Source organism: Neomonachus schauinslandi, chromosome 3 (genome assembly GCF_002201575.2).
Source record: "Neomonachus schauinslandi chromosome 3, ASM220157v2, whole genome shotgun sequence".
In the NCBI taxonomy this organism is placed as follows: Eukaryota; Metazoa; Chordata; class Mammalia; order Carnivora; family Phocidae; genus Neomonachus; species Neomonachus schauinslandi.
In genome coordinates this window covers 52,216,059-52,243,374 of record NC_058405.1, presented here as the reverse complement: position 1 = coordinate 52,243,374, position 27,316 = coordinate 52,216,059, and the positions used below count along the sequence as shown (strand labels likewise).

At 36.9% G+C, this 27,316-nt stretch overlaps 1 protein-coding gene across 1 annotated transcript in view; it reads left to right on the top strand.

Annotated features, from left to right (window-relative positions):
• The window catches only part of VWA8 (von Willebrand factor A domain containing 8), a 343,953-nt gene that overhangs the window by 175,322 nt on the left and 141,315 nt on the right, over positions 1-27,316 (top strand). Inside the window, exons 22-23 of the mRNA XM_021697955.2 lie at positions 23,373-23,448; positions 25,451-25,586. Of these exons, the coding sequence (XP_021553630.1) occupies positions 23,373-23,448; positions 25,451-25,586 (212 nt within the window). The remainder of the gene's footprint in view (positions 1-23,372; positions 23,449-25,450; positions 25,587-27,316) is intronic.

Genomic DNA, 27,316 nt, shown 5'->3' with positions numbered 1-27,316 from the left:
AAAAAGCCATCAGAATAAGTGAATTGAGAAAGGTCACAGGATATAAGGTCAATGTACAGCATCAGTTGTATATTTATATAGTAGCAATGGGCAGTGGGAAAATAATTTTTTTTTTTTTAGTTTTGTATTTAGTTAAAAAGGGCACATGATGAGCACTGGGTGTTATATTCAACTAATGAATCATTGAACATTATATCAAAAACTAATGATGTACTATACCTTGGCTAATTGAATTTAAATAAAAAATAATTTTTAAATATTATTTACAATAGCATAAAAATATGAAATACTTAGGAATAAATTTAACAAAATATGTGCCAATTTTAATTTGCTAATTTTAATAGAGCATAGCAAGGCCCACCCAACTCCATAACTTGTATAGGTCACTTACATAGTTTCAGAGAATTTCTAGTCTATTTCCTCAACTTCTCATGATTCTTCTTTGTATGAATGATGCCTTATGTAAACCTAAATATTTCAACTCCCTCCCCTCCCTTTTTTTTTTTTTTAGGAATTTACTATGTCAAGATTATAGGACTAGGTGTTTTAGAAGATACAAAAGAAATAAGAAACATAATTTCTGTCTTTAAGGAGCTATAATACTGTTCTTGTTTATAATTATTTCAATATTTTATGTTCCCCTGACTCTGAAAAACTGACTACTTTTTCCCTTCACCTTTAAGCTTTAAACCAGTTTTTCTACCTAATGGACAAAGTTTGAGGAAAATAATGAAAGAATCAAACTCATTGACTAGTTTGCTAGTTCTCACCTGAATAACTTTTGTTTATAACATCACAGTTCTAGTTTTTGAACCACAAGGCACATGGAAAGACTCATTTTGATACAGTGAGCATTGCAGTTGTTCATTCTTAGGAGAATTTGAGCTATTTTATTTTGGCTGCATTGTGTTTAATTTCTACCATATAGTGGTGCCCTTAAAAATATGTAATTACTTGAAACTTTTAATTAGTGTATATTCTGATGTCACTTAAGCATGTAATGTCAATTTAGAGCAAAAATAAATGAATTTAAATTTTAGCTTTTAAAATCATCAAGCAAAAAACCAATTTCTCTTAAAGATGACATCAGAGATTGAAATTAGCTTACAAATTTATGCCCCAGAAAAAATGAAGTACTTTATGTGAGAGTCCCTTTGTATGATGGGGCAGTTTTTCCATTTGTATATATGGAACACCAAAATAGTTTTAAAGAAGGATGTATTAGGCTGAATTGCATCAATCAATTCTGATTGTAAATTATGGAAGTTACTTAGCACAATCAGAAAAAAAGGCAAAGAAATAAAACAGGTACTTAGTAATTATTTCTGGGTGTATGTCACTGTCACACTGATTGTAAACAGGCCTTTTGCTTATAATTCATTGATATAGGAAGTTTTGGTAAGTCTTATTTTTCTAGGAATTATTCCTTGTAATTACTGGTATAGAGTTTATAATATCATATGATATTTTACTGACCTTAGGCTCAGTCATGATATCTTCATTTTTATTCCTGGTATTGGTTATTTGCCTTCTCTCTCTTTTATTCATGATAATTTTTGCCAGGAGGTTATCAACATTATTGGTCTGTTCAAGCAACCAACTTTTGGCTTTTGTGTATTTCTTTTCTATTCACTAATTTCTGATTTTGTCTTTATTATACCCTTCCTTTTATTTTGTTTAGGTTTAATGTGCTTTTCTTTTTTAAACTTTTTTTTATATGAATGCTTAAATAATTGATTTTCAATCTTTAATTTATATATGTGTTTAAGACTGTTTGTCTTTGGGTTTTTCTTTGGGTCTCAGTTCTTTCATCTCTGATTAAGAAAGGTAGACAAGGTCATTTCTAGTATCTTTTAGCTCTGTATTCTAGTATCTTTAAATAGGCAAGAAGAAGATGGTATTCAAGGTGCTTTAGAAAGTTTAGAAGATTAGAGAGAGATACCACGCCTTACTTTCTGCCTACAGTGTCTTTTATACCAACCTTTTGTCTTAAGGTAACAAAAGATCCATAAATAGTAAAGAATTATGTGCTGCTTATTTATGTTCTGTGGTAATTTTGACATCGACCACATAAGTATATAGATGTGTTATCTATGAAAAAACTTTCTAAATTCAAAATGTAATAAGTTTCAAAGCCTAATATTTGTATTATTTTTGTTTATAGCACCCATTGCTACATTATTGATTGATGATATATTACAAATAAAATATCTACTCATTTTAACACGGACCCAGGTATCTCTATTTGGCAATATTTGATTATATGAAGTTGGAAGTAAAAACTCTGTTTCTATTTAAAATATATAATATTAAAGGATCTTCATTAATTAAACTTTATTTCAATGTGGGGAGTTTTTTCATTATATACAACTTTAGAGCTATATTTGCCATAAAATTTAAGGTCATAAAATTGTTTTAAGAAAAACATGTTTTAAAAGACCTAAAAGCAGCAGTCCAAAAAAATGTTCCAGACTTCTCTGATCTATGGGTGACCTACTTAACATCTTTACTTTGTTTATTTTAGATTCCCTTTCGTGGATTTATGATGTCACCATCTAAATAATCAGTCACATTCAGTTTAGTTTATAGATGTCATTCCAACAAAATTAGTTATGGGCCACTCAACACATTCTCTTGATAAGTAAAACCATCACCAAACATACATGAATAAAACATACAACCAGTATATTTTTTAAGTGTTACCATCTTATATTTTAATGATCAGATCTCATAAAAATGAGCAAGCTGGGCAATTTAATTTGTTTTTTAGTTAAAATCAAGATGTTGTCCTTTGTATGATTTAGGTAATTTAAAAGATTAATGGATATAATTACTTTTATGGTATGTATTACAAACAGAAGAGACTACATGCCTCATATTTGTGAAGTACATCTATTTATTTGGTTTTCTACAATGTTACGTTACTTTGATGTTAAACAGGACACTTGATATGTCACCTTCTGTAGCTGTATTTCCTCTGTGGATAAAAGTACATTTCTATATTAAGAATTATCGTAGGGCTTTGAAATACTTAAATTTACCAGGTTTTTTTTTTTTTTCATTTGCTCTCCTTCATATATGAAGATGACAGCACAGATCCAATCATTCATGACCCATATGCTCTTGGTTGATTATTTTTCTAATAGTGATGCCCATTGTGAATATAGAGTTCCCAGGTTCCCTATATAGTCCGTACTTTCTCTTTAGTGGGATTTTCCTCATGTCTGTTCAGCTTATTCCAGACTAGACCATTCTATGTCCTACTCACAAGTTTTGAGTTTATATCCACGCCTGTCTTTATTCCTCCATCTAAAATGCACTGTTTCTCTTCTAATCCTTCAAGATTTGGTGCATTTTTACCTCTACATGGAACCTTTTCTGATTTGTCATTCTGAGTGTAACTTTTCCCTCCTCTGAAACGGCATAAGACTAAATTTGTACCATTGCAAAAGAAAGAATATGGGTTTTAGGGGCGCCTGGGTGGCTCAGTCGTTAAGTGTCTGTCTTCGGCTCAGGTCATGTTCCTAGGGCCCTGGGATCGAGCCCCACATCAGGCTCCCTGCTCCTCGGGAAGCCTGCTTCTCCCTCTCCCACTCTCCCGGCTTGTGTTCCCTCTCTCGCTGTGTCTCTCTCTGTCAAATAAATAAATAAATAATCTTTAAAAAAAAAGAAAGAAAGAAAGAAAGAATATGGGTTTTAGAGATCAAGTCCTGTCTTTGCCATTAACTTTTTGGCAGCTTTGAATTTCTTGAGTCCTAATTTCCTTACTTATCAAATTGAAATAATAATACCTGGTAGGATGGTTGTGAAAATTAAATGAGAGAATGTGTGGAAAGGACCAATCAGTGTCTGACATATTTTAGGCACTTAAATACTTAGGCAGACTAATAAATATTAGTTTCTTACCACATACCCCACTTTCATATCTCACTCTGATTTGCATTATATTTAATTTCTGCATTTCATTTGCATCCCCTCCACTTTCCCCAGTTATGCCTCCTCATCTAAATAGGGAACTTTTTGAAGGCAAGAGTCTGGTTTATTCATTATGTATTAGTTCATTTATCTAATTTGTATTTATTAGATTCCTGTTGTTTGTCAGTGGCTTTTAAGACATGATGACTTATAGATGATGATACCGATCTTGACCTAGAGGAGCTTGCTTGCTTATTAGTGGGTGAGGCTACAACATTTACAATACAATGCCGTATCTGAGCTATGAAAGAAGCATGTGCAGGTTCTGTGGGAACGTTGGGGAGAGGTGCCCAACTCTCTGAGTATACGCAGGTAATATGGTGAAGGTGTCTGGAGAAGGTGGCACTCAAACGGAGTGTTCAGGGATCGGCAGGAGTTTTCTAAGTATGGAACAGAGAACAGGGCATTATGGTTATTGGAAACATACGATCTAAAAACCAGGAAGTGAGAGGCAGCTTGGTATAACGTGGGCTGTATGTGCATAGAGGCAAGGGTTGTTGCCAAGAGGAAGATACGGGCACAGCATAATTCAACATACAAGACTTTCCTCAGGCTGACGAACACTGAATGTGACAGTCTAAATTTAGAAATTCACAAAGTCCCAGAGGGAAAATAGATGTATTGACAGAAAATAGAAAAACTAAAAGCTTCTCTAAGTCTCATAGAAAAAGTTAGTATTGAGCCATCAGGACATCCTTAGCACTGATAAGAGCATTAGAGGGCTGGAGACACACCACACGCAGCTGCTACACAAAACCTCTGAGATACTCCTGTCTCCTCTTACCCACGATGAATTTGAAAAAGCTTTTTTAAAATAGCTGGTACTTGTAGATTCAGGGGTCTGTGTGAGCTCTGACTGAGCGACCTCTATAACCCTCAACCTGTGGCTGGAGCACCGAGAGAGCTGAAGTGGCATCAGTCTGGAAGGGACATCACATAAAAAGGCCACAAGATGTTCTTTCAAGCCATTGGACAGCAGTTTTCCCACTAAGAATGCCTTCTGCTGCCAGTCCCTCCAACCTTTCCACATAGATCTTCAGGTTTGTAATAAAAGGAATTATGCCAGTCCCTCCAACCTTTCCACATAGATCTTCAGGTTTGTAATAATTTTTTTTACTCCTTTCCGGATGGTCTTCAAATCCATTTAAATGTCCATATTATTTTTGTTTCTTTAACGAACATGTACACTGCAGCTACTCTGAACTTTTCTAAGCTGTTTTCAAATTGTAACTCATTACTGCTCACTACAACTCTCTCAGATCAGTACTGTTCCCCTCTCTGTTTTGCAGGTGAGGACACTGAGGCACAGAAAAGTTAAATAACTTGGCTGAGGTTACAGAGCAGACTTCTTAGAACCTGGCGTCAGCCCTGTGCTCTAGGCACTGTACCATGTTGCTTCTTGACTTTGTTGTGTTGACTGAATTGTATTTTCATGATGATAGAACTTTAGTCAATTCGTGGGGCTCCTGGGTGGCTCAGTCAGTTAAGGGTCCGACTCTTGGTTTGTGCACAGGTCATGATCTCAGGGTTGTGAGATCGAGCCCTGCATCAGGCTCTGCACTTGGTGCAGAGTCTGTTTGAGCCTCTCTCTTCCTCTCCCTCTGCCCCTGCACTTTCTCTCTCTCTCAAATAAATATTAAAAAAAAAAGAACTTTAGTCAATTCCTCACTAAAGTACCAGCCATATGGTAAGACTGTCAGTTAAACAAGTCTTACTTTCTAGACTTCAGTCCCTGTATAATATCTTAATTTTTTAAATTCTAGCATCATATTTCTAATCCTTGCTCAGCTTGACCCGAAGGTCTTTTCATATTTTTCCATTTTTTCAATAGTAAGTTAATCTTATAAAATTTCGTTTTCTGTTTTCTTGACCATTTTTCCTGATTATTAAACTTACTTTGCCTCCCCTGAGGTATATCATCAACTGTCACCCAGAGAATTCATAAGAACATAAACCAAATGTTTATGTTCTTGTGGCCTTTTTATGTGTTGTCCCTTCCAGACTGATGCCGCTTCAGCTCTCTCGGTGCTCCAGCCACAGGTTGAGGGTTATAGAGGTCGCTCAGTCAGAGCTCACACAGACCCCTGAATCTACAAGTACCAGCCACCAGCATGCTGTGGGCTGTTTTGGAAGAGAAGACTGGAAACAAGGAAGATGTCACAAGCTAAACAAGCTTGAGAACCACTGATGCCCTGTGCATTTTGTCTTAGTTTGCTATATTCCTTGCCATTAGAGAACAGCCACATTCCTTTCAAGTGTTATGTACTTTTTTTAGATTGTGAAAAACTTTAAAAATCCAAAAAATGTAAATAGAACTATATAACACATACCCAAATTTATCACTGAGATTTAACAACTGTTAATATTTTTCTCAAATTTGATTCTACTCTTCCTTTTACAGAAATAAAATGCTGTAATTATAGCTCAAGTCCCCTTCAATCACCACCCCAGTCTCATCTCTCCTTCTTCAAGTTAGTCACTAATGCCAATTTAATTTATAACCTTCTAATCCTTTGTAGGGTTTTTCTTTTTTAACTTGTAAGACATATTTCTGTTAAGAGAATTATTTTCTCTCACTGACTTCCATTATAAAATTAGGGTTACTCTGATGGGGGAAGGATTAAAAAAGGTTTCAGTCCTTAGTTATCACAAAAATAAAAATAAACTCAAGTTTACAGTGGTTTCCATATCAGATTATCTGAACAGGCTTAACATCATATCCTAACCACTTATATCTGCTCTCCTCTCTCTCTCAGCCTCTCTAGTGAGCATGGGTGGTCCGTTGCTCAAAGCGCCCTTAGGTGAGCAGAGAGAGTGAAGAAGTATCTTGGGCCAGTGCCCTCTACTTCTCAGCAGTCTTTGTATTTATTAAAATCGAAAATGCTTCATAAAGTGCTTCTCCTTATAAGTGAGGCAGATATTGCTGTTAAGCCAGACTCTTCAGACAATGGCAGCAGTGACGACAGACGAGGGTGGCATGAGGTGCTTAGATTAAGTAAGTACATTTGCATCTTAATAGGATTTGCTCAGTTCACAACTCCATTAAGTACTTTCTGTTAACTGCGATGTAACTGTAGTATTTTGTAACAGGAAAAATTCAGGACAATGCTAGAAAATCTAAGAATTGTTTCTACCTTCTTACATCATTCATTCATTCAAACAGTCAACAAATGTCTAGGATGGGGATTCTAGAAACAAAGCCCGAGACAGAAATGTTTGTATAAGTAATATTAGAGGGAGTGCTTTGAGGTAAAACTTGCAGGGAAGCCAAGGAGTTAGGATGCAGCGGTGGAAAGAGATGGTTTTAGTTGAAGTCTCGACTCAGCCTCCTCACAGAGAGCTCTGGAGTATGAATGACACTACCCAGTTATCCGATTTGGAAGCAAGAGGGCCAGCCTTTTTTGCCCCTATCAGTAAGTCATTGGTTATGGGCTGCCCCCTAGGAGAGGATAAGGGGGAACCTGTGACCTCCCAGGCATTTCTGGGCAGAGTAGCTCCCCACCGGTGGAGGGCAGTTCTTTGGAGAAGGGTACAGCTATGAGCTTTCAGAAATCATTGCTGCAGTAGCTGGGGGCTAGGTGCATTTGGTGGTAAAGGAGATCTGTGTAGGGCACCAACAGCATATACTACGGGAAACCTTTACTGAAGGACAGTGCGGTCTCTAGCATTGTTCTAGGCCTTGAAAAATACAGCAGTGAACAAGACAGACAAGGTCATTGCTGTCATGAAGCTTTGTTTCTGGTGGTGATGAGGAAATATTCAATAAATAAATAATACAATAAACAGGGAAGTATCAATGCTATAATGGAAATTATGTGATAGTGTTTTAAAGGCTAATGTGATAAGAAGAAAATGGGTAAGTTTGGCAGCAATGACCCTCTTCATAATTGTGGTGGGATTTGCAGCAAGACATCCTAGCATTTCGGTAGCTTTGTGCGTTCTGGAGACTCGGTGGATGAATTGACCCAATGCAAGATGCATCCATAAAAGATTACAGGTGACAGTGACTAGAGAGAGGGCGGTGAGAACTTAGGCTAGTGATAAGTTGGAATAAGACTCTAGCCAACAGCCTAAGGTACCGGGCCTAGCTAGGGTCAGAGCCAGGGGAATAGGATTAGAGGGAATTAGGGTACTGTGGGGGAATATTGGTGTGATAATCAGAAAATGGAGGGCACAGAGGCAGAAGTATATGTGACTTGTTATGAATCCCCAAATATGAGATTTACAACCTCTTTAAGCAAGACCAGTGAGTCATGTATGTCATTCCCTGATTAGAATAGGAAATCAGGAACAGAGTAGGGTGAGCCTGCAGCCAAGTGAAACTGAATAAAGCAAGGGATAGGACTACGAGTTTTGTACACCCTACCAACAAAGGTGTCTTTTATATTATATACACACACATGTTCTGAATGTAAGGGTTTTTTAACCAGCTCTCAGTGGCAGTTGTATATAATTGAATATCATTTCCCACCAAGGACTCCAATTCTGCTTGTGTATTAGTTGAACAGTGTTAACTAATACTTTTTACTGGTTTCTGGTCATCACTGGTTAGATCAGTAATGCTACAGTCAACCCTATTAATATGTTTTAAGATACGGTTTTCAGGAACACCCTATGTCAAAAATAAAAATCATAAACCATTTATTATAAAACTGAGCTAAAAGGAAATGGAAGCCTCACATTTTTAAAAAACATTTATTTGAGAGAGAGAGAACACGAGTGGGAGGGACAGATGGAGAGAGAGAGAGAAAATCTCAAGCAGACTCCACGCTGACCATGGAGCCCAACGCAGGGCTTGATCTCATGACCATAAGATTACGACCTGAGAAAGCTAAGAGTCAGATGCTCAACTGACTGCACCACCCCAGTGCCCTGGAAGTCTCAAATTTTTAAAAGAAAGCATGAGTTTGGGTAACCTTTGAGCCCAAATTGTATCAGAGAGTTATTATAAGGATTAAATGACATATGTCACATGTAACTAGGACAGCGCCTGGTATGTGGTAGGGAGCCAGTTAAAATTAAATCCCCTCTCTCTATATAAGTCTGTATTATCTTCTATCCATATATAGATGAGTGCCGCATCTTCTGCCCCTTCTTTTCTTGGCTTTAGATCTGCATTTTTCTTTTAAAAATATCCACATAGGTATCTCTGGGGCATTTCAAATCCAAAATAGACATCTCTTCATACCAACTTTTCTTTTGTCAGTGTCCTCCAGCTCCCTTTCTACCTGGTTCATGGCAGGTATCAGTAAAGCAGTGTTAAATACATGATTGGTAAAGGGAAGATGCTTCCTCTCTGCCCTTATGGAATCCTGTATCCAGTCACCTGGCCTGTAAACTGTGTACCTTTTATCTTTCCCTGTCCTTCATCTTGACAGCTGATCATTATGAAATCGTGTCTTCATTTTTTTAAGGTCTCCTAAACATCTTCCTCTTTTCCTTTCCCATGGTCACTGGCAGTGGCTGGACTATTGCATTAGTTTCTTTTCCAGAGTTGTAATCAAGTCCTTTCAATTCCACCCTTGTAATAGATGTAGTATCTCCCTCCCTCCTCCTCTGGGCCATAATTCCATTCCTCATCTTTTCTTGCCTAGATTATTGCGGTAGTACCCTGGCTAAGAACTCAGCCTCCAGTCTATCTTTCTCATGCTTCATTGTTGTTCCAATCAATAAATTTGATCACTTACTGTCTTGCTCAGAACCCTCTGATGACTCCCACTGCCAAGAGCATCCAGTCCATACTCCTTAGTTTGAGCCCCATCTGCTTCACTGGTCGTAACTTCCACCCTTTCTCTCTTACATACTTATGCTTAAGCCATATGAACTGCTTATGATTCCCAAGTATCACATGCGTATTCATGACTCCATAACTTGCCACATACCACTCTTACAGTCTGGAATGCCCTTTCTCATCAACTCTGCCTGGAAAAGTCTTACTTACCTCGTTTTTAACTAAGCTGGCCCTCGCAGAATGGACAGTGGTTTAAAAGATTCTTGAAAAATAACTCAGGTTTGAAAATAGTATTAATATAAATATAAATAAAACTGGCAGAAAATTATGTAAGTAAAACCATCAGATGGTGCATCTGATTTGATTGAAAAGAGAGAAGTCTCTGGAGTAAGGTTACAGAGGACACCGCACATGAATAGTATTCTCTTCATAACGATTCAGAACAAAGCATTGCTACAAAGAAGTTGAAAGTAGACTTGCACAAAGTGCTACAGGATGTCACCAGTTTGATAATCATATATGTCACCATTTGATAATCAAGACTTTTAAAATAAAGCCAGAATTATTTCAGTATTTTGTAACAAGATAGGAACTAACCATGAAAATCTTTTACACTACAATTGCACTTGTAATCTTATTGTGAAGAATTTAAAAGATCTGTCAAACCTACACATTTGTCTTTTACAAAGTCAGGAGGTCACAATTCGTTGATGTGTGTTCAGTGATTGTCAGAGAGATGCCCCATAACAAATATTTTAAAAATTAAAACATTTAATTTGATCCTTCAAGGTAAAAGTCATGCTTTAGCAGTAAAGTAGAAAATAACTACTTAAAAAAATAATCTTTGGGGCATCTGGGTGGCTTAGTCAGTTAAATGTCTGACTGTTGATTTCAGCTCAGGTTATGTTCCCAGGGTCATGAGATGGAGCCCCACTTCGGGCTGTGGGCTAAGTGTGGAGCCTGCTTGGGATTCTCTCTCTGCCTCTCCTTCCCCTGCTTTCTCTCTCTCTCAAAACAAAACAAAACCAAAAAAAAAAAAAAAAAAAAAAACTTCTCTGCGGGGAGGATTTTTTTTTTAAAATTATTTTTTTTTTTTTTAGAGAGGAACAGGAAAAGAAAAACATGAAAAGGGAAAGGGGTAAAGGGGAGAAGCAGACTCCCCGCAGAGCCGGGAGCCCGATGTGGGACTCGATCCCAGGACCCTGGGATCATGACCTGAGCTGAAGGCAGTCGCTTAACCAACTGAGCCACCCAGGCGCCTGAGAGCATTTTTAAATTGGGTGTTTATAACTGTTTGAATGGTTAGACTTTTTTGTTGCTGAAAGTAATATTTCACCCTGTGATATTTTGATAGAATAAGAAATATGTGTTTGGTCTTCATTCTCATTCCTGGCAGGAGCTTCTAAAACCCTTGTCCTGAGGGGCGCCTGGGTGGCTCAGTCGTTGAGCGTCTGCCTTTGGCTCGGGTCGTGATCCCAGGGTCCTGGGATCGAGCCCCGTGTGAGGCTCCCTGCTCCGAGGGAAGCCTGCTTCTCCCTCTCCCACTCTCCCTGCTTGTGTTCCCTCTCTTGCTGTGTCTGACTCTGTCAAATAAATAAATAAAATCTTAAAAAAAACAAAACAAAAAACCCTTGTCCTGAGTAATAGGGGTATCTTTCTGTTAAAACATTGATCTTCCTCTCCAGTTTTAAGACCCTTGTAATCTCAGGAGTGAGATGCCTCTTCTTGTATGCAAATAAGGTAACTCTAGGGCTCCTGAATAGCTCCTGGGGGCTGGTTGCCCGAGGAACCAACCCTGTTGATTGGAACTTTCAGGTGCAAGAAGGTGATTGCCTGTTGCTGAAAATCTCATTGAGTTTCTAAAAAGCCTAATGCATCCATTAGGCTTTTTAATGGACTCAACTCATTGGAGTAGTTGACTACTACTGTAGACTCAACTCATTGGAGTTAACAGTACGTCCCTACCTCTACTCCTGACACTTAGCCAGTCTGTCTAAGGAAAGGAGAGCCATCTTTTTAATCATCATAGGGCAGGAGCCACTTTGGCTTGTGTGGAAGGCCTGGGGGCACTAGCATTAGCAATGTTGGTGAACGCACTGACCGTGCTGGGAGGGTGGTGCCTAGAGAGGGCATGGAACCTCTATGCACATTCCCCTTTTCCCCCATAACTTGCCTTATGTATCTCTACCATCTGGCTATTCCTAAATTGTATCCTTTCTAATAAATCAGGAGTAGTAAGTACAGTGCCTTCCTGGGTTCTGTGAGCTGTTCTAGCAAATTATGGAACCCAAGGAGGGGGTCTTGGCAACCCCTGACTTATAGCTGTTCTGTCAGAAGTATAGAAGGCCTGGGACTTGCAATTGGTGTCTGAAGTGTGGGGGCAATCTCATAAAACTGAGCCCTTGACTAGTGGGGTCTGTGCCAGCTCCATCCCATAGTTAGTGGCTGAATTGAATTACCTTGTAGACACCCAGTTGGTGTCTGCAGAGAATTAGAGAATTGTTGGGTATGGAAAACCCACACATGTGGTGTCAGAAGTGCTGAAATGTAGAAAGAGATCATATATTCCTGAAGTATCTCACCTACACACTAAAACAGTTTGAAATACAATTTCCTAACATGTTTAAAAATCTTATAAATGAAGAGTTGCCGTGAGTTTTGAACCCATTTGTTCAAAATATAAAATGTGGCATTGATTAGTTTGCAGAGCCATTGATAGATGTCAAGAGAGATGGAAAGTCCCAAGCCTGATTGTAACAAAATCCTTTGTATGTCTGATAAATGAGAATGAAAGATGCACGTTGTGCTATAGAGGTGCAGTCAGGGTTGCCCTTCTGTCTGGATCTCCATGTCTTTGTGAGTGCTTTTTCGGCTATAATAGCCATTAACAGCTCTCAAAATAAACTGAATTTAGGACTAGACCTTTACATCACACAGATACTAAAGTGTATCAATCACATTGTTCTCCCGAAAATATCCTTCTTTAATTTTTAATGAGAACAAAGGCTTTTTGTATTCTTAACAAATAAAAAAACCTAAAAGCATTTTTAAGATACTGTTTTTCACCTTAGCTCAGTTTTTGTTACTATTTTTGTATATTTTAGAGTGTACCTTCTCAGAAAAAACTTTTATTGATAGTTTATTTAGAGCCACTGACCTAGAACAGTCTCTGCTATTGTGCATGTCATTCATTATCACAATTAAATGTTCCCACCTCTGTCTCCCCTGCTGATCAGTGAGGTCTCCCTAAGGGCAAGGACTTTGAACTGCCTCCTTCCAACATGATGTCTGGAACGTGGTGGATGTTTGATAAATATTTGTTAAACGAATAAATGCAATGTCTCCTCCTTCCCATCCATCTTTGAGACATCCAGTTAGAGTCCTCTCTCTGAAATGAACAGGTGATTGTTCCTTCATTTCCATGAAATGAAAATCAGACTTTTGAGCATGACATTTAAGAAAACTGAACACTCTGGCTCACCTCACCTGGCCAGCTCTACTCCCCTCCATGCAACTATATTCTAGACATGCTCAGTGTTCCCCCAAATTTCTCTTGTATCTCCAAACTTCTACATGTTTGTCTGTTCCTCTGCTTGGAAGCGTTTTCTACCCATACCTGCCAGTTAAAATAATATTTAATCATCAAGACTCTGTTCTCTTTAGTCAGAATTAATTGCCTTCTCCTCTATGTTCCCCCTGAACTTTGTCTTAATTTCTATTATTGCCCTTCTCACTGTCTGACATGAATTATATTTGTTTTATATCTATCATGTGTGCTTCTTGAGAACAGAATCTCTGATCTTTTATAATGTATCATAGCTAATAATCTGCCTTCCATGTTGGAAGTATGTCATACTTAATACACTCATGCATTCATTCATTCTTTGAGCAAACATTTATTGCATGCCTAGAAGGTCTAAGGCACGGTGATAGGCACTAGATATACAGATGATCCTCCCTTGTGTGTAGATGGTGTGCCTTGTCCTCACAGTCAAGGACAGTTGTATGAGCGACTAAAAAGTTCTTAAGTGTAAAGTACTTTCTATCAAACAATTAGTTCAACCGGGAGGAGAGAAGTGAGAAACAAGTAATGCTTCAAAGCAGAGGCAACATTTGAGCTGAGCCTTTAAGGGATGGCCTGAATAGTTTGCCAGGCAAAGTGAGGAGAAGGGAAGAAAAACTTTTCAGAAAAAATAGACACAATTTGCACAGTGCTTAAGAAACTACCAATAATTCATTACAGCCTTAGAGGGTGTGACTGAAATCGTTGAGTGGAATGCATCCATTTCAACAAACGTTATGGAACCTCTGTTGTATGCTGGTCACTCCTCTAGCTTGAGTGATTACATCAGGAACAAAAGAGTTAAAAACCCCAGCCTTTATGTTTATATTCTAGTTGCTGGTGCGAGAGAGACACAGACAGAGTGAGAACAAGATAATTAAAATGCGTGATACATCAGGTGGTAAGTGCCATGGGGAAAAATAAAGCAGAGGAGGGAGCTGGACTAGGGCTTACAGTTGTTAATAGGCTGACCAGGGAAGGCCTCACTGAGAAGCTGACATTTGAGTACCACAGATGGACAGTAGCCTGTTTCTTATCTTTTCCTCTTACAAACAGGCCTTTTAGTTTTGTAAGTTTCATCTATGATCAGTACTTTTTTCCTTTTTTGGTGTGGTTTTAGAGATCTCCTGACTAACCTTAAATAAACAGCAATAACCCCTAAACTCAAATGAGAGAACAGGACAAATGAACGACAGCCTCCTATTCATCCTGTAGGAGTAGAAGAGATTGTCCAGCAGGTGAAAGAGCTTTTCAAGTCCCAACGTGACATAAGCTGGTGGAATGCCCACCGGCACGAGTCAGAAAGTGCTGTGACAGCCTTTGCGGCATCATTCTGGAGGCCCTCCACAGTGATTAGCCTGACAGAGTTCATAAAACAGTGGAAACATGATGGCCATTTATAACCGCTAATTTATTTAAATTTGGACTCAAGAAATAAGATAGATACCAGAGAGCAGAAGTGACCAGAGGCTGAACTGGCTCTGCAGTGTTAGCTGTCTTTAGCTCAGCCTAGATTCCTGCAGGTACTGGCTCAGCTCCTCGTTGCTATTTCTCTGATGGTGACCATTTTTGTATTGAAACAACTGGGTATGTTATGGAATAGCATTCAAAATCCCCATCAAATTTTAAGATAAAACATAAGATGACAAAGAAATGTGCTTAGAGCTCTGCTCCTATCCTCTGACCTCTAAGTCGTTGGACGTATTTGTTTCTTCTCAGCCATTAAAATGACACTAGAGGAGGGGCGCCTGGGTGGCTCAGTTGGTTAAGTGACTGCCTTCGGCTCAGGTCATGATCCTGGAGTCCCTGGATCGAGTCCCGCATCGGGCTCCCTGCTCGGCAGGGAGCCTGCTTCTGCCTCTGACCCTCCCCCCTCTCATGTGCTCTCTCTCTCTCATTCTCTCTGTCTCAAATAAATAAATAAAAAAAATCTTAAAAAAAAAAAAAATTTAAAATGACACTAGAGGGGATCCTGGGTGGTGCAGTTTGTTGACCATCCGACTCTTGGTTTTGGCTCAGGTCAAGATCTCAGGTTGTGAGATAGAGGTCCACATTGGGCTCCACGCTCAGCGTAGAGTCTGCTTGAGATTCTCCCTCTCCCCTTTCTGTTTGTGCTCTCTCTCTCTCTCTCTAAAATAATAAATAAGTAAATCTTTAAAAAATAATAATAAAATGGAGGTGCCTGGGTGGCTCAGTTGGTTAAGCATCTGCCTTTGGCTCAGGTCCTGATCCCAGGGTCCTGGGATCAAGCCCTGCATCAGGCTCCATGCTCACTGGGGAGTCTGCTTCTCCCTCTGCCCCTCTTCCCATTTGTACGTGTGCGCCCTCTCTCTCTCAAATAAGTAAAATCTTTAAAAAAATAAAGTAAGTGCTATATGTTGACTAATTGAACATAATAATAAAAAATAAGTAAATAAAATAAAGTAAAATGACACTGGAAAATGGCTGAGACTGAAATGAACTCTTTAACTTTTGCTTCTAAAAGCAATATAGCTTATAACACCCAGTCCACACACTACATCAAAAACTAATGAGGTATTATATGTTGGCTAATTGAACATAATAAAAAAAATAAAAGCAAGTAACTTATAAATAAATAAATACGATATATCTTGTTTTTCTTATGATGCAGTAGTGTCTTCCCTTAAGAAAAATCTATCATAAAAACTTAATAAAGTAGGTATATTACAGAAAACTTAAACATGGGTTTCCTTTAAGAGTTCTCCAAATACAGTGCTTATTTACATACTATTTTCTACTTGACCCTGAGTATTTGAAGTGTGATAAATTTAACACTGAGCATTGTGATTTTTTCAATTTGATGAACAGTCAGAAATGAGGATAAAATAATTCAAGATTATAGTATACTGGATAATATGATATATACAAAATGCAACTTACATAGTGAGTTTTAGGCAACAAGTATTACACAGAAAATGTATTTCGGGTTATTAACCAGAAGACATGTGCCAAGCCAGCGTCATGGAGGGCTGGTGGACTTAAGTCTTCTGAAGAACTTCAATAACAGCAGGCTATTTCTCATTTGTCTTAGAGATCAAAAATAGGTATTTCAATTTTATTCTGAATTGCCTCTGGTAAAATATCTCTCGATATTTAATCTCTTGCAAGGTCTAGTTCATACTATACCAAAGATGGTACATTATTAATATGGTGAGTTAAGTTCACTTAAATATATTATGAGTTTAAGTTCATCAGGGGAAGGAATTTCTACCTGTTTTGTTCACAGATACTTGTCCAACATCTGAAATGATGCCCATTAGTAAATGTTCAATACATACTTATTGAGTGAAAGATTAGGTTTCCTGATATGGAAAGGTATTCACTTACTAATTTTGGACTCTATTACACTTTTATGTTATTATCCAATTACTGAGGCTTTTAAGAAATATAAATTACTTGTTACTATATTTTCTGATAAAGATTTATCGAGTGGACACTGTGTTCCCCAGCCTTACAATCTAGTTTCATCTGTGTGTGTATCTTTGCGCACTCACTCAGTTTTGCATCTGAATCTGCATTTTGTTCTTCTATTCCTTTTAAAAAATTGATCAGAAAAGGCATTGTTTAATGTCAGGGTAAAAGGGAAATAAGAGACCAGAAGCTGTTTTTCTTTTTTGGCTGGAAAAGGGGAAACGAAGTTCCCACAAAGAAATTACATCATGTTGAGTTCCTAAAATTTACCAAGCCAGAAAGCCAATTTTCAGAGTAAAGACAAAAGATCCAATCTTTAAGTATATCATTTTAGTAGATTTATTTTTAAAGGCTGGACAGCTCAAAACTTTCAGATTTTGTTAAAAGATTTGATTATCAGCATGGCTTTGCGTATCAGAGGAATTTCTTTTTAAAGAAGTGTTAATATAGTGCTAGGAGATGGGAGGAGGGAAGTAGATTTTGAAAATGAAGCATATTTTGAAATGTTTAGCTTCCATTGGATGACTGCTTTGCTGTCGCTGTTTTCTACCTGCTGTTCCCAGTGAGAACCTACCCCTGAAGGGCGAAGTGTTGCATCACAGTAGACTTCCTTACATAAATATTATCCCCCTAATGTCTTCCTTTCTTTTATGGTTTGTTAGGATTTTTTGCATCTGGACACATTAGTGATGAGTGATTGACAGCTAAATAAACTGTTTGTCCTCCCAAACAGCTATTTTAAGAGCTGGAGTCTTTTCAGTCCCTTTGGCAGAAATAATATTTTGCTTATCTTATTAAAAGGACTTTTCCTTCAAAGCACAGATAATAATACTATTTCTCTCTCCACTTTGAGCTTCCTTGCTTTGTACTCTACTGTGTTCCTCATATAGTCTATTTTAATTCCCTCTTTAGAAATGAGTAATCCTGGGCTTTGAGAAATTAAGTGATTGACCAATGTTGGAGGACTCAGATTTTGGCCAGTGATAGGTTTTTTGGTGTGGTTTTTTTTAAGATTTTTTTTATTTATGTATTTGAGAGGAGAAAGAGAGGGAGCAGAAACAGGGGGAGCGGCAGGAAGAGGGAGAGGGAGAAGCAGGCTCCCCTCAGAGCAGGGAGCCCAAAGCAGGGCTCCAATCCCAGGACCCTGGGATCATGACCTGAGCCGAAGGCAGACGCTTAGCTGACAGAGCCACCCAGGGGCCCCCCAGTGCTGGCTTTTAACAAACACTGCAGTAAGCACAGTTATCTGTGTCTTCCTTTTTTTGTATTGTATGGCAGGACTGCTATATTAGTGGCTGTTTCTGTTTGAGGGCCTTGGGAAGTTTCTCTCTCAACATGGCGAAATATATTTGCCTTTTATAGACAAGGTTAGGAAAATGGTGTTCAGTGCTATTAAGAGAGCCCAGAATATTTGTAAACATTGTTTAAATCTTAAATTTGTTGCCCTTAGCTATGTCTAAATACCACTCTCTGTTTTATTGGTGAAAATTATTATTAGTGTCCCTTACTTTATTTTATTGATTTTTTAAAAATATTTTTATTTATTTGACAGAGAGAGACAGCGAGAGAGGGAACACAAGTAGGAGGAGTGGGAGAGGGAGAAGCAGGCTTCCCGCTGAGCAGAGAGCCTGACATGGGTCTCGATCTCAGGACTCTGGGATCATGACCTGAGCCGAAGGCAACCGCTTAACCAACTGAGCCACCCAGGCACCCCTTCATTGATTATTTAACATAAGCCTGTGGAGGGGCGCCTGGGTGGCTCAGTCATTAAGCATCTGCCTTCAGCTCAGGTCATGATCCCAGGGTCCTGGGATCGAGCCCCATCTCTGCTCTGCAGGAAAGCTGCTTCTCCCTCTCCCACTCCCCCTGCTTGTGTTCCCTCTCTCGCTGTCTCTCTCTATCAAATAAATAAATAAAATCTTAAAAAAATAAAATAAAATAAGCCTGTGGAAATGATATTCTTGATGATGCCATGAACTCTTTTTCACTTGAAAATATCTTTCAGCATCATTTACTTTTCAATCAGTGATGTTATGCTTATCTCTTATTGGCAAAAATTACTCTTTATTTCTATTTTCATGACCATCCCTCTTTTAAAAATATTTGGCAAATATTTGTTAAGTGCCTCCTATGTACCATATTCTCTCTTTCCTTTCTCACGTTTGGCTTATATTAACAAGTAGTCTCTTCCTATAGCCAATTTTATTTAATGAACTGTGAAGTTAGAGATGATTTTTGTTAGCTATTTGAAACTCTTAGGTGTCTTCTTTCTTCCTTCACTCTTACGTTTCACTACTGTTTTCCTAAAAGAAAGCTAACCATAACCAATTTAAACATAACATACTAAAATATCATTTTCAAAATAAACATCACTATTTTGAGATCATTTGCTCCTCAGTAAATTAGCAGATACTAGCTTAATATACCTTTACAAGCGACATTTCAAGAACAGATTGGGCTTGCTTTCCAGAGGACAATTTTCTTTTTCCTTATTTTGTCAAAAACCTGGTCTTTATACAGCCTAATTACTTTTATTGCATCTGGAATGATTTTAAATTACTATCAAAACATTAATAACTCTAATTTAAAAAGAAAAAACTTAAAAAAAAAAGTTAAAAGAAGAATAGAGTTTAGCACCGTATTTCTTTGAGTAACCCCTTTATCTACACAAGTGTTAATTGATAGACAGCTTTAGTCTGCAAGACAGTGAGAGGTGAGAACATTTATGTCAGCAATTAGCTGAAAATTCTAATTAATTCAAACATTATGGATAACAGTTATATACTGGAAAGCCATCTTTTTATTAAACTTAGGCTAAGGAAATGTGATTTGGGTGTGTTTTAAATTTCCTTCTCCCCAATATTGTTGAAATTATTGACTCTATTTAAACTTTTATGAGCTTATATTTCAAAGCTGTTCTTGAGAGGAACAAATCATAATAGAATTAAAATTGTAGCAAATAATTCTTTTAGGGTTATTGCCCATTTGTGTGGAGAACTAATATCTTTTGATCCAAGATGCTCCTAAATACAGAGCAATGATTTTAATCAATTTTTCTGAAAAGGAATCATTATATTGGCTTTAAGAGTAAGTTCAGGGGCACCTGGGTGGCTCAGTCGTTAAGCGTCTGCCTTTGGCTCAAGTCATGGTCCCAGGGTCCTGGGATCGAGCCCCGCATCAGGCTCCCTCCTCGGCGGGAAACCTGCTTCTCCCTCTCCCACTCTCCCTGCTTGTGTTCCCTCTCTTGCTGTGTCTCTCTCTGTCAAATAAATAAATAAAATCTTGGAAAAAAAAAAAGTAAGTTCATATGTTACTTGTGACAATAATGATTACCTCATCACTTAACTAAGTTGAAGTTTATAATATTGTAAGTTACCTTGAAAAACAAGCTTTTTTCTTGTTGTATTAAGTACTATGCAGAAGACAGTAGGTTATTTTCCCCTCTTATATAACCAGTGAAACTTACTGTCATATAAGCCAAACAGTTTTTCTAGTTGCATATTATTTTACATATTTTACTAACCTTTGCTTTTCCTTTGATGTATAGGATGGAGGATCAATAAAAAGAACAGAACAAAACCACTCTTTTCCTATAAATTCCTCTTTCTCACAGACTATTCCACGGAAAGGCATGCTTTCCATTTGTATTCATTCTCATTTGCAGTCCTTTTTGGAAATCATCTGATTTGTGCATATTCCATCAAACTATGGTTTTTATTTCTAGCACAAAAGTCTTTTGATAAATCTAATTTGGCATGTTGTATCCTATCTGAATTCAAGTGTTATAGAACAATTATATTTGCCTTTTTAAAATTTGAATTCAGCTTGAATTTCCTTCCCACTGACAATGATATATGAGTTCCTTTTTCCATTTTGGTGCTGGAAGGTGTCATGTTGTTGCCCATTAAATATGTGACAGATGAGGTGAGAAATTCACTATATTGCTATAAAAATCTGTGTGAACACATCTCTTTCTCTTCCTCACCCACCCCCCGCTTCTGTATTGCTAGAATATTAATAGCGAATTGAAGTGAAATTGGTTAAACTGTTCTTATTTGTTTAAAACTCTAAAAATTAACTTTTTGGTAAAAGATAGCATAAAGTATGTCCTACAGGACACTTATAAGACCCAGGAATATGGAAAATGGGTATATGACTAGATATCATTACATTGCAAAAGAAACATGCTATACCTACTAAAAGGTGACAAGTACCAATGAAGTGTCACAATATGTTTTCACTTTTCTTAACATCTTCAAGGCTTTATTTCAAACACATGTTAATTTGAATTTTAGCCAATATGAAAGCATAATATGGAATTCTTTGTAAAGTATAGTGCTTGGGCTATAGGAAGCAGTAGATCACAGGACAGACATCAGACCCATAAGGGCCAGAATCTTGAGAGTGGGAGCTTGGAATAGAGGTCAAGAAGAGCAATAGGCCAGACCTCCAGGGACTTCACTGAAGAAGTCAGTTGCCATTTAGTCAAATTAGAGGGAGAAACCTTTCAAGCTAGGTGCAAAGAAGTTGGGTAGTCTAGAAATTGTAAATGTCGATAATTGTATTGCAATATACCTGCTCAAGCCCTGGTAAATGAGGACTCTGATGGAGGAGTTACTCATAACAGTAAGTCTAAATTCAACTCAGTTGGAGTCCATGATGGACATAAACCATATCTTCGGTAGTCCCTTGACTAGTCAACCCCAAGTGTACTTCTCGACATGACTGTACTTTCTAATACGCACTTATAAATTAATAAAAAAAGATTCCTTACATCTAGGAGAGTCAGCCTTAATCTAACGCAACATTTACTAAAGCAGGTTCTATATTCCAGACTCTCTGTTACCAAAGGAGGGGGGGTTGGTCCATGATCTAATAAATTTGGAAATCCACATACTGTATGTTATGCTATAAGCTACAGTGTTGATTTTTAACTTTTAGCATTTTTGTCATTTTGTTCATGCATTCATTTATTCAATGAATATTTACTAAATACATCCTCTGAGCCAGACATCCATTAGATGCTGGGAACAGGAGGAGGGACAGATAGATGTGGTCCACAGTCTTAAATCTTATAGTCTTGTGTAGAAAGATATTAAAAGATATAAAAAGTAATTACAATACAGTGTGTTAGGGGTGGAATAGGGGAGATCCAGGGCTCAAAGGGAACATACAATAGGGTCACCTAACCTGATCTTTCAAGGAGGGGATTGCTAGGAAGCACCAACTACACTAAAAACCTGAAGATCAAGTGGAAATTAGACAGGCAAGAACTTTTAGTCACAACAAAAGCAAGAATGAGATCATCAAATAGCCAAAGCTGACGTGTACTTACACTCTTTCTCTCCACCATACGCTGTGCCAGCTACTTTCCTGGTGTTCCAAGCCTCCTGGGGGGTTTTATTACTTACCCAAGATCAGATGGCTAATAAGTGACAAGAACTAGAATTTCAGTCCTGATTGGTCGGACTACAAAATCTTCTTTCCACTACCCCACCACTGTCTCTCAAGGCAGTTGACTGATTTTGATTAAATTTGTTTTGCTAAAGCAAAAACTCACTTGAATGATGTCTCAAGTTTGCTTTATTTATGACTGTCATATGGTATTTGTTGGGTTTTTTTAAGAGATATACATTTTACAACTTTAATAGATTGTGATAAATGTTAGCATTTAGGGAGAAGTTTCAGAAGCATATTATAGCACTAAGGTCTGAGGTTCACATTCCAAGTTTCACACATTGTAGGTACTCAAAAGAACACAACTATAACTCTACTTATTACTTGAATAAGTGATAGGGTGGTTTGAAAAGACAACTTCAAATTCTTAGAAAGAAAGATGCTACTCACATTTTTAAAGTAATTTAATTCACTGTGTGACATCATCAAGATGGCCATAGGATTTTTTATTTTAAAGATGGAGTGTATGTAGAAGATGAAAATATAAAATTGGTCCCCTTGAACATGTCTAGACCTACTTATCACCTGCAGCTTCTGTACACATTTTTGGCAAAAATATTCTTAGGTGATATGAACTTCATATCTCATCATGTAAGGAAGTCATAGCTCACTATTAATAATTCATATATCCTGATCTAAAGGAAGGTCTGGCACATACTAACAAAGAGATTTAAGAAAACGAAAAGGATTGCCTTAATCCTAACAGAAATGTTCAAAAATCTATGGCTCTGGAAGGGAGGTGAGACAGTCTGGCTTTTGCACACACTGATGGCAGTTTGGGCCACAATGTGTAATTCACAGAATTGCCTTAATTGGCCACATGAGCACATCAGTCATCACCAAACTCGCCATCAAAATTCTTTCCAAATAATATAAATATTATTTCTTCAATGCAAATATATATTTTTAATCTCTCCTCTTCATCCTCAGAAGGTGATTTTGAGGAGTGAAGTGGTCACAAGGGAAATTCCTAGAAGGAAAAAGAGAAGTAAAGAACATGAATAATCTGTAAACCTGGATGAATTCCCAAACCCTTGTAATTTATATTTGCACCTACAAAATACTGTCACTGAATGGAATTTCATTTGTTATTATTCATTTTGGAGAAAAGCGGGATGGTGAACAAAAACTTAAAAAGAAGTCCTCCTGTGCTATATTTTTATTCATGTCATTGTATTTTCTTACTTACTATAAAATGTTTTGGTTTCACTTTAGGGACACCACAGTACAAACCCTTACTCTTCAGCCTTCTGTTCAAGATGGACTAATTGTGTATGAAGACTCACCTTTGGTTAGTAATCCAACTATATGAATATTCTCGACTGTATTTTTCTGAATGATAGTTGTATTTCAGCCTTTGAGGGGGGATTTGTAAATCTCCCATAGATTCTGATTGATTTCAGTCTTAACTGGAAAACATTCATATGTCATTTGGGGAGTGCACATTTAAATACAAATAATTGAGAAAATGTTTTCTTATTCTGTTCTCTCTTTGGAGTGATTTAGGGAATGATAGAAATCCTCTAATGATTTCTTTGTCATTCCAGAATTTTTTTTAAAAAATTTGCTGTTTTAAAAATATGTACAGTTTAAAATTAGATAATGCTTCTGGAATTTTTTTAAATGATTTTAATGAATAAAATATTAGTCCCGGGTTTTGGGTAGCTGGAAAGACCCCTTCTTCACCTTCTCACATAAGACCCAAAGAAATGCTGGCATGTCCCTCTGTGTGGATAGTTCCTTTGTATCAATGGCACAAACAGGCCAACATGAGAACCTCTGTGGTCCGGAGATTTTCGAAGTGATTGAAGTCTTTAAAATCCCCTTCCTGAATTCTCCCAGGTTGGACCTGACTTTCCCTGAACATAGATGTGAAGGCTGAAGTTGGATTATTGTTAGAAAGCTATATATTTTCTCCCTCTTTTTATTTTTACCATTAACCAGCCTTTTTTTAGAATATGAATAAAATATTTGTGGTAGAGGGAATCATCTATTTCTCAATCTGTATTTCCTTAAAATTATTTGCCAAAACTATATAAAGAGAAAATTTTATTATATGGTTTATTTTATGTTACGAGAAATTTCTTACTATTAAAAAATTAAGCTTTGGGTTTACATTTAAATTCATTGAACATTCCCCCTATCTACCCTCTTAAAATGTTTTTAAGAGTCTAGGTTTTACCTTTCTCTTCATGATGTCACCATTTACTCAGACACCTAAGACCTAGGGCTCTTTCCTATTTTTCCTTTCCCTACTTCCCATCTAACCAGTTGCTAAGACTACAGATTATACCTCCAAAAAACTCTTCATATCAGTTTAATGCCTTTTATTTCCACTTTTCCGTGTCTCCTCTAAAATCAGGTCCCCCAACCCACTTTTTTACCAAATTATTAGAGTAATTCCCTTTTAGTCCGTTTGCATATTGCTACCAGATAGAACATCCTAAAGTGTAGCTCCAAGCTTCATTCCGATCATGCCTGAACTCATAAATCTTTATGAATTTATTATTTAATGAGATAAAGTACATATTTCTCAGTCTGGCAATCAAGTTTTTAGTAGCAGAGACCTGATCTACCCTTTCAGACCCTGTTCTCTCTTTTCTTACATTTAATCTCTGCTTCAGCAAAGGTAGACTACTCATACTCACTCCTTCCTCAGTATGCCCCAGGATTTCTTGAGTTTGACCATTGATTCCCTTTATCTTGAATACACCTCACCATCCATTCTGATCTATTAAAATCCTACATTCTTTTAGAGCCATAACAAATGCAGTGGTCTAATATCCACTTTTGATTGTGATGTCTCAATCTTCTTAACTCCCATGGCACTTTAATTTCTGTATTTGTTACACTTGTTTTAAATCTCCCCTACTCTGGGGTGTGAAATGCGAACATCACCAACATAGGAATAATTATGATGCTAGGGCGCCTGGGTGGCTCAGTTGGTTAAGCGACTGCCTTCAGCTCAGGTCATGATCCTGGAGTCCCGGGATTGAGTCCCTCATTGGGCTCCCTGCTCAGTGGGGAGTCGGCAAAAAAAAAAAAAAAAAAATTATGATGCTAAAGGGAAATAAAGTGATTACTGCAGAGTTAACAGTTTAGTAACAATGTGAAGCTTTTGGTAGAGATTTGTAAATTTTGTTTCCAGCTCTGCTACACACTTTTTTTGTGATAGTATATCCATAACTTAAATAAAACTAGCTACTATTATAAACCCAAAGCAATGAGTGATAAAAATTTTAAAACATTTGCATTCATTTTGTTTGTTTATGATAAATATTCTGTCTTTAAAGGTTAAAGCAGTAAAGTTGGGTCATGTTCTGGTGGTAGATGAGGCAGACAAAGCCCCAACAAATGTCACCTGTATTTTAAAAACTCTAGTAGAAAATGGAGAAATGATTCTAGCAGATGGAAGACGCATTGTTGCAAGTGAGTATAAAAAAGCTTTCATTATATGCAAATTTCACATCTTTGGTATCAAATCCCACACTTAGCTGACTACTTATCTGCAAGTAACAAGCATAAGTTCACTATAACTGAAGTTGTCTGTATTGACAGTCATTTATAAAAGTCAATACATCTGAATCTGTCTTTGTCTGTTTCACATTTTTATCGCCAGAGAACACCTTTGAAAATTTCCATAGTAGTTTTAAGACAAATCAGCTTTATATTTTTCTACTCTGAGAATACCAACTATAATCCTCATTATACTCATTTTCCATTATTTTATGCAATTTATTTTCTTTTGTTGTTAACTGGATTTTTTAAAAGCTCTAGCGTGTTTCTATGACTTCTAATATTAAAATTATTATTACTCAATAATTAGAAAAAAATTGCCAGGGATTTTATATATATATTTACACACACACACACACACACACACACACACACACACCCCTATCCTTGTTTTGGACTGTCTTCTTCTTTTTATTTATTTATTTAAAATTTTTTTTCTTGTTGTTAGGAAAACTGTAGATTGATGAGTCTCATCAGTCTGTTTTACCTAAAGACAAATTGTCTGATGTAACATGAGAATATTTTCTAGTTTCTAATTTAATTTTTTTGGGTGATGAAAAGACTTGAACATCTGTAACTAGCTATTGAAAATATATATAGCCAATAGCAGGGTAACCAAACAAATTGAGACTAATAACTAAAATCTTCAATATTCAAAGAGAATATGTAAAGAAAACCCCATTAAAAATGTACAGGTGCATCACCAGAGAGGTTCTTCTTAGACATTATCATTGGAAGATGGCCATTTCCAAGCCTAGGAAACTAGCATAAAATATAAATAATATAAATAATAAAATATTCCAACATGTCGACTTCACAGTGAATTTATGGGGAAAATGAGAATTTGAGTTAGACAGTCCGAATACTAGAAAGATCATTCAGACTCTCAGGATTAGAATTCTGCCTGCCCTTTTTAGATACATTTTGAGGACAGTGAATGGAAAACAAGAAAGAATTGCTGAAACAAAATTGTAGTTAAAGAGTGATTATCTCTTGGTGACTGTCTACATTTTCTAATACATTTTTGAAGAGTAATCTAAAAGAAAAGGAGTCATTCTAATTTTTAAACTCCAATTTAATTGTACACAACATTTTGAACAGAAGAGCCCCTGAGGCTCTTCTAAACATGGTTTCTTAAAGTATCACTTCTAGGGCCGTGTTTTCCATTTTCTTTCCTTTTTAAGTTTTCATTTTTTATTGTTATTTTAATTAACTAATTAAATTTTGCCTATGAGCCATACCCTTTTATTTACCACGACTAAAATTAACAGGGATCATACATTAAGACTATTTACTGTATTTAGCACATGAATATATGACATATTTGAAAGATTATATTAAAAAGGATAAGTGTAGGTTCTTACAGACTCATCTCAAATAAAATTTCAGGTGCTTCACAGCTATCTTTTTTAAAAGATGGACAGCCTAAGGCTGGAATTTAAATAAACCCAGATGACAAGTGTTCCTTCTTAAAAAAAAAAAAAAGAAAGAAAGAAAAACAGCAACAACAAAAAAACACACAATAAAGTTTTTGCCAACTGAATTATTGTCTAGACTAGTAGTTCTATCTGAAATGTACATCAGCCAGTAGAATATAATATTCAGTTTCTTTACTACCTTAAACATTTGCACAAAGGAAGCTT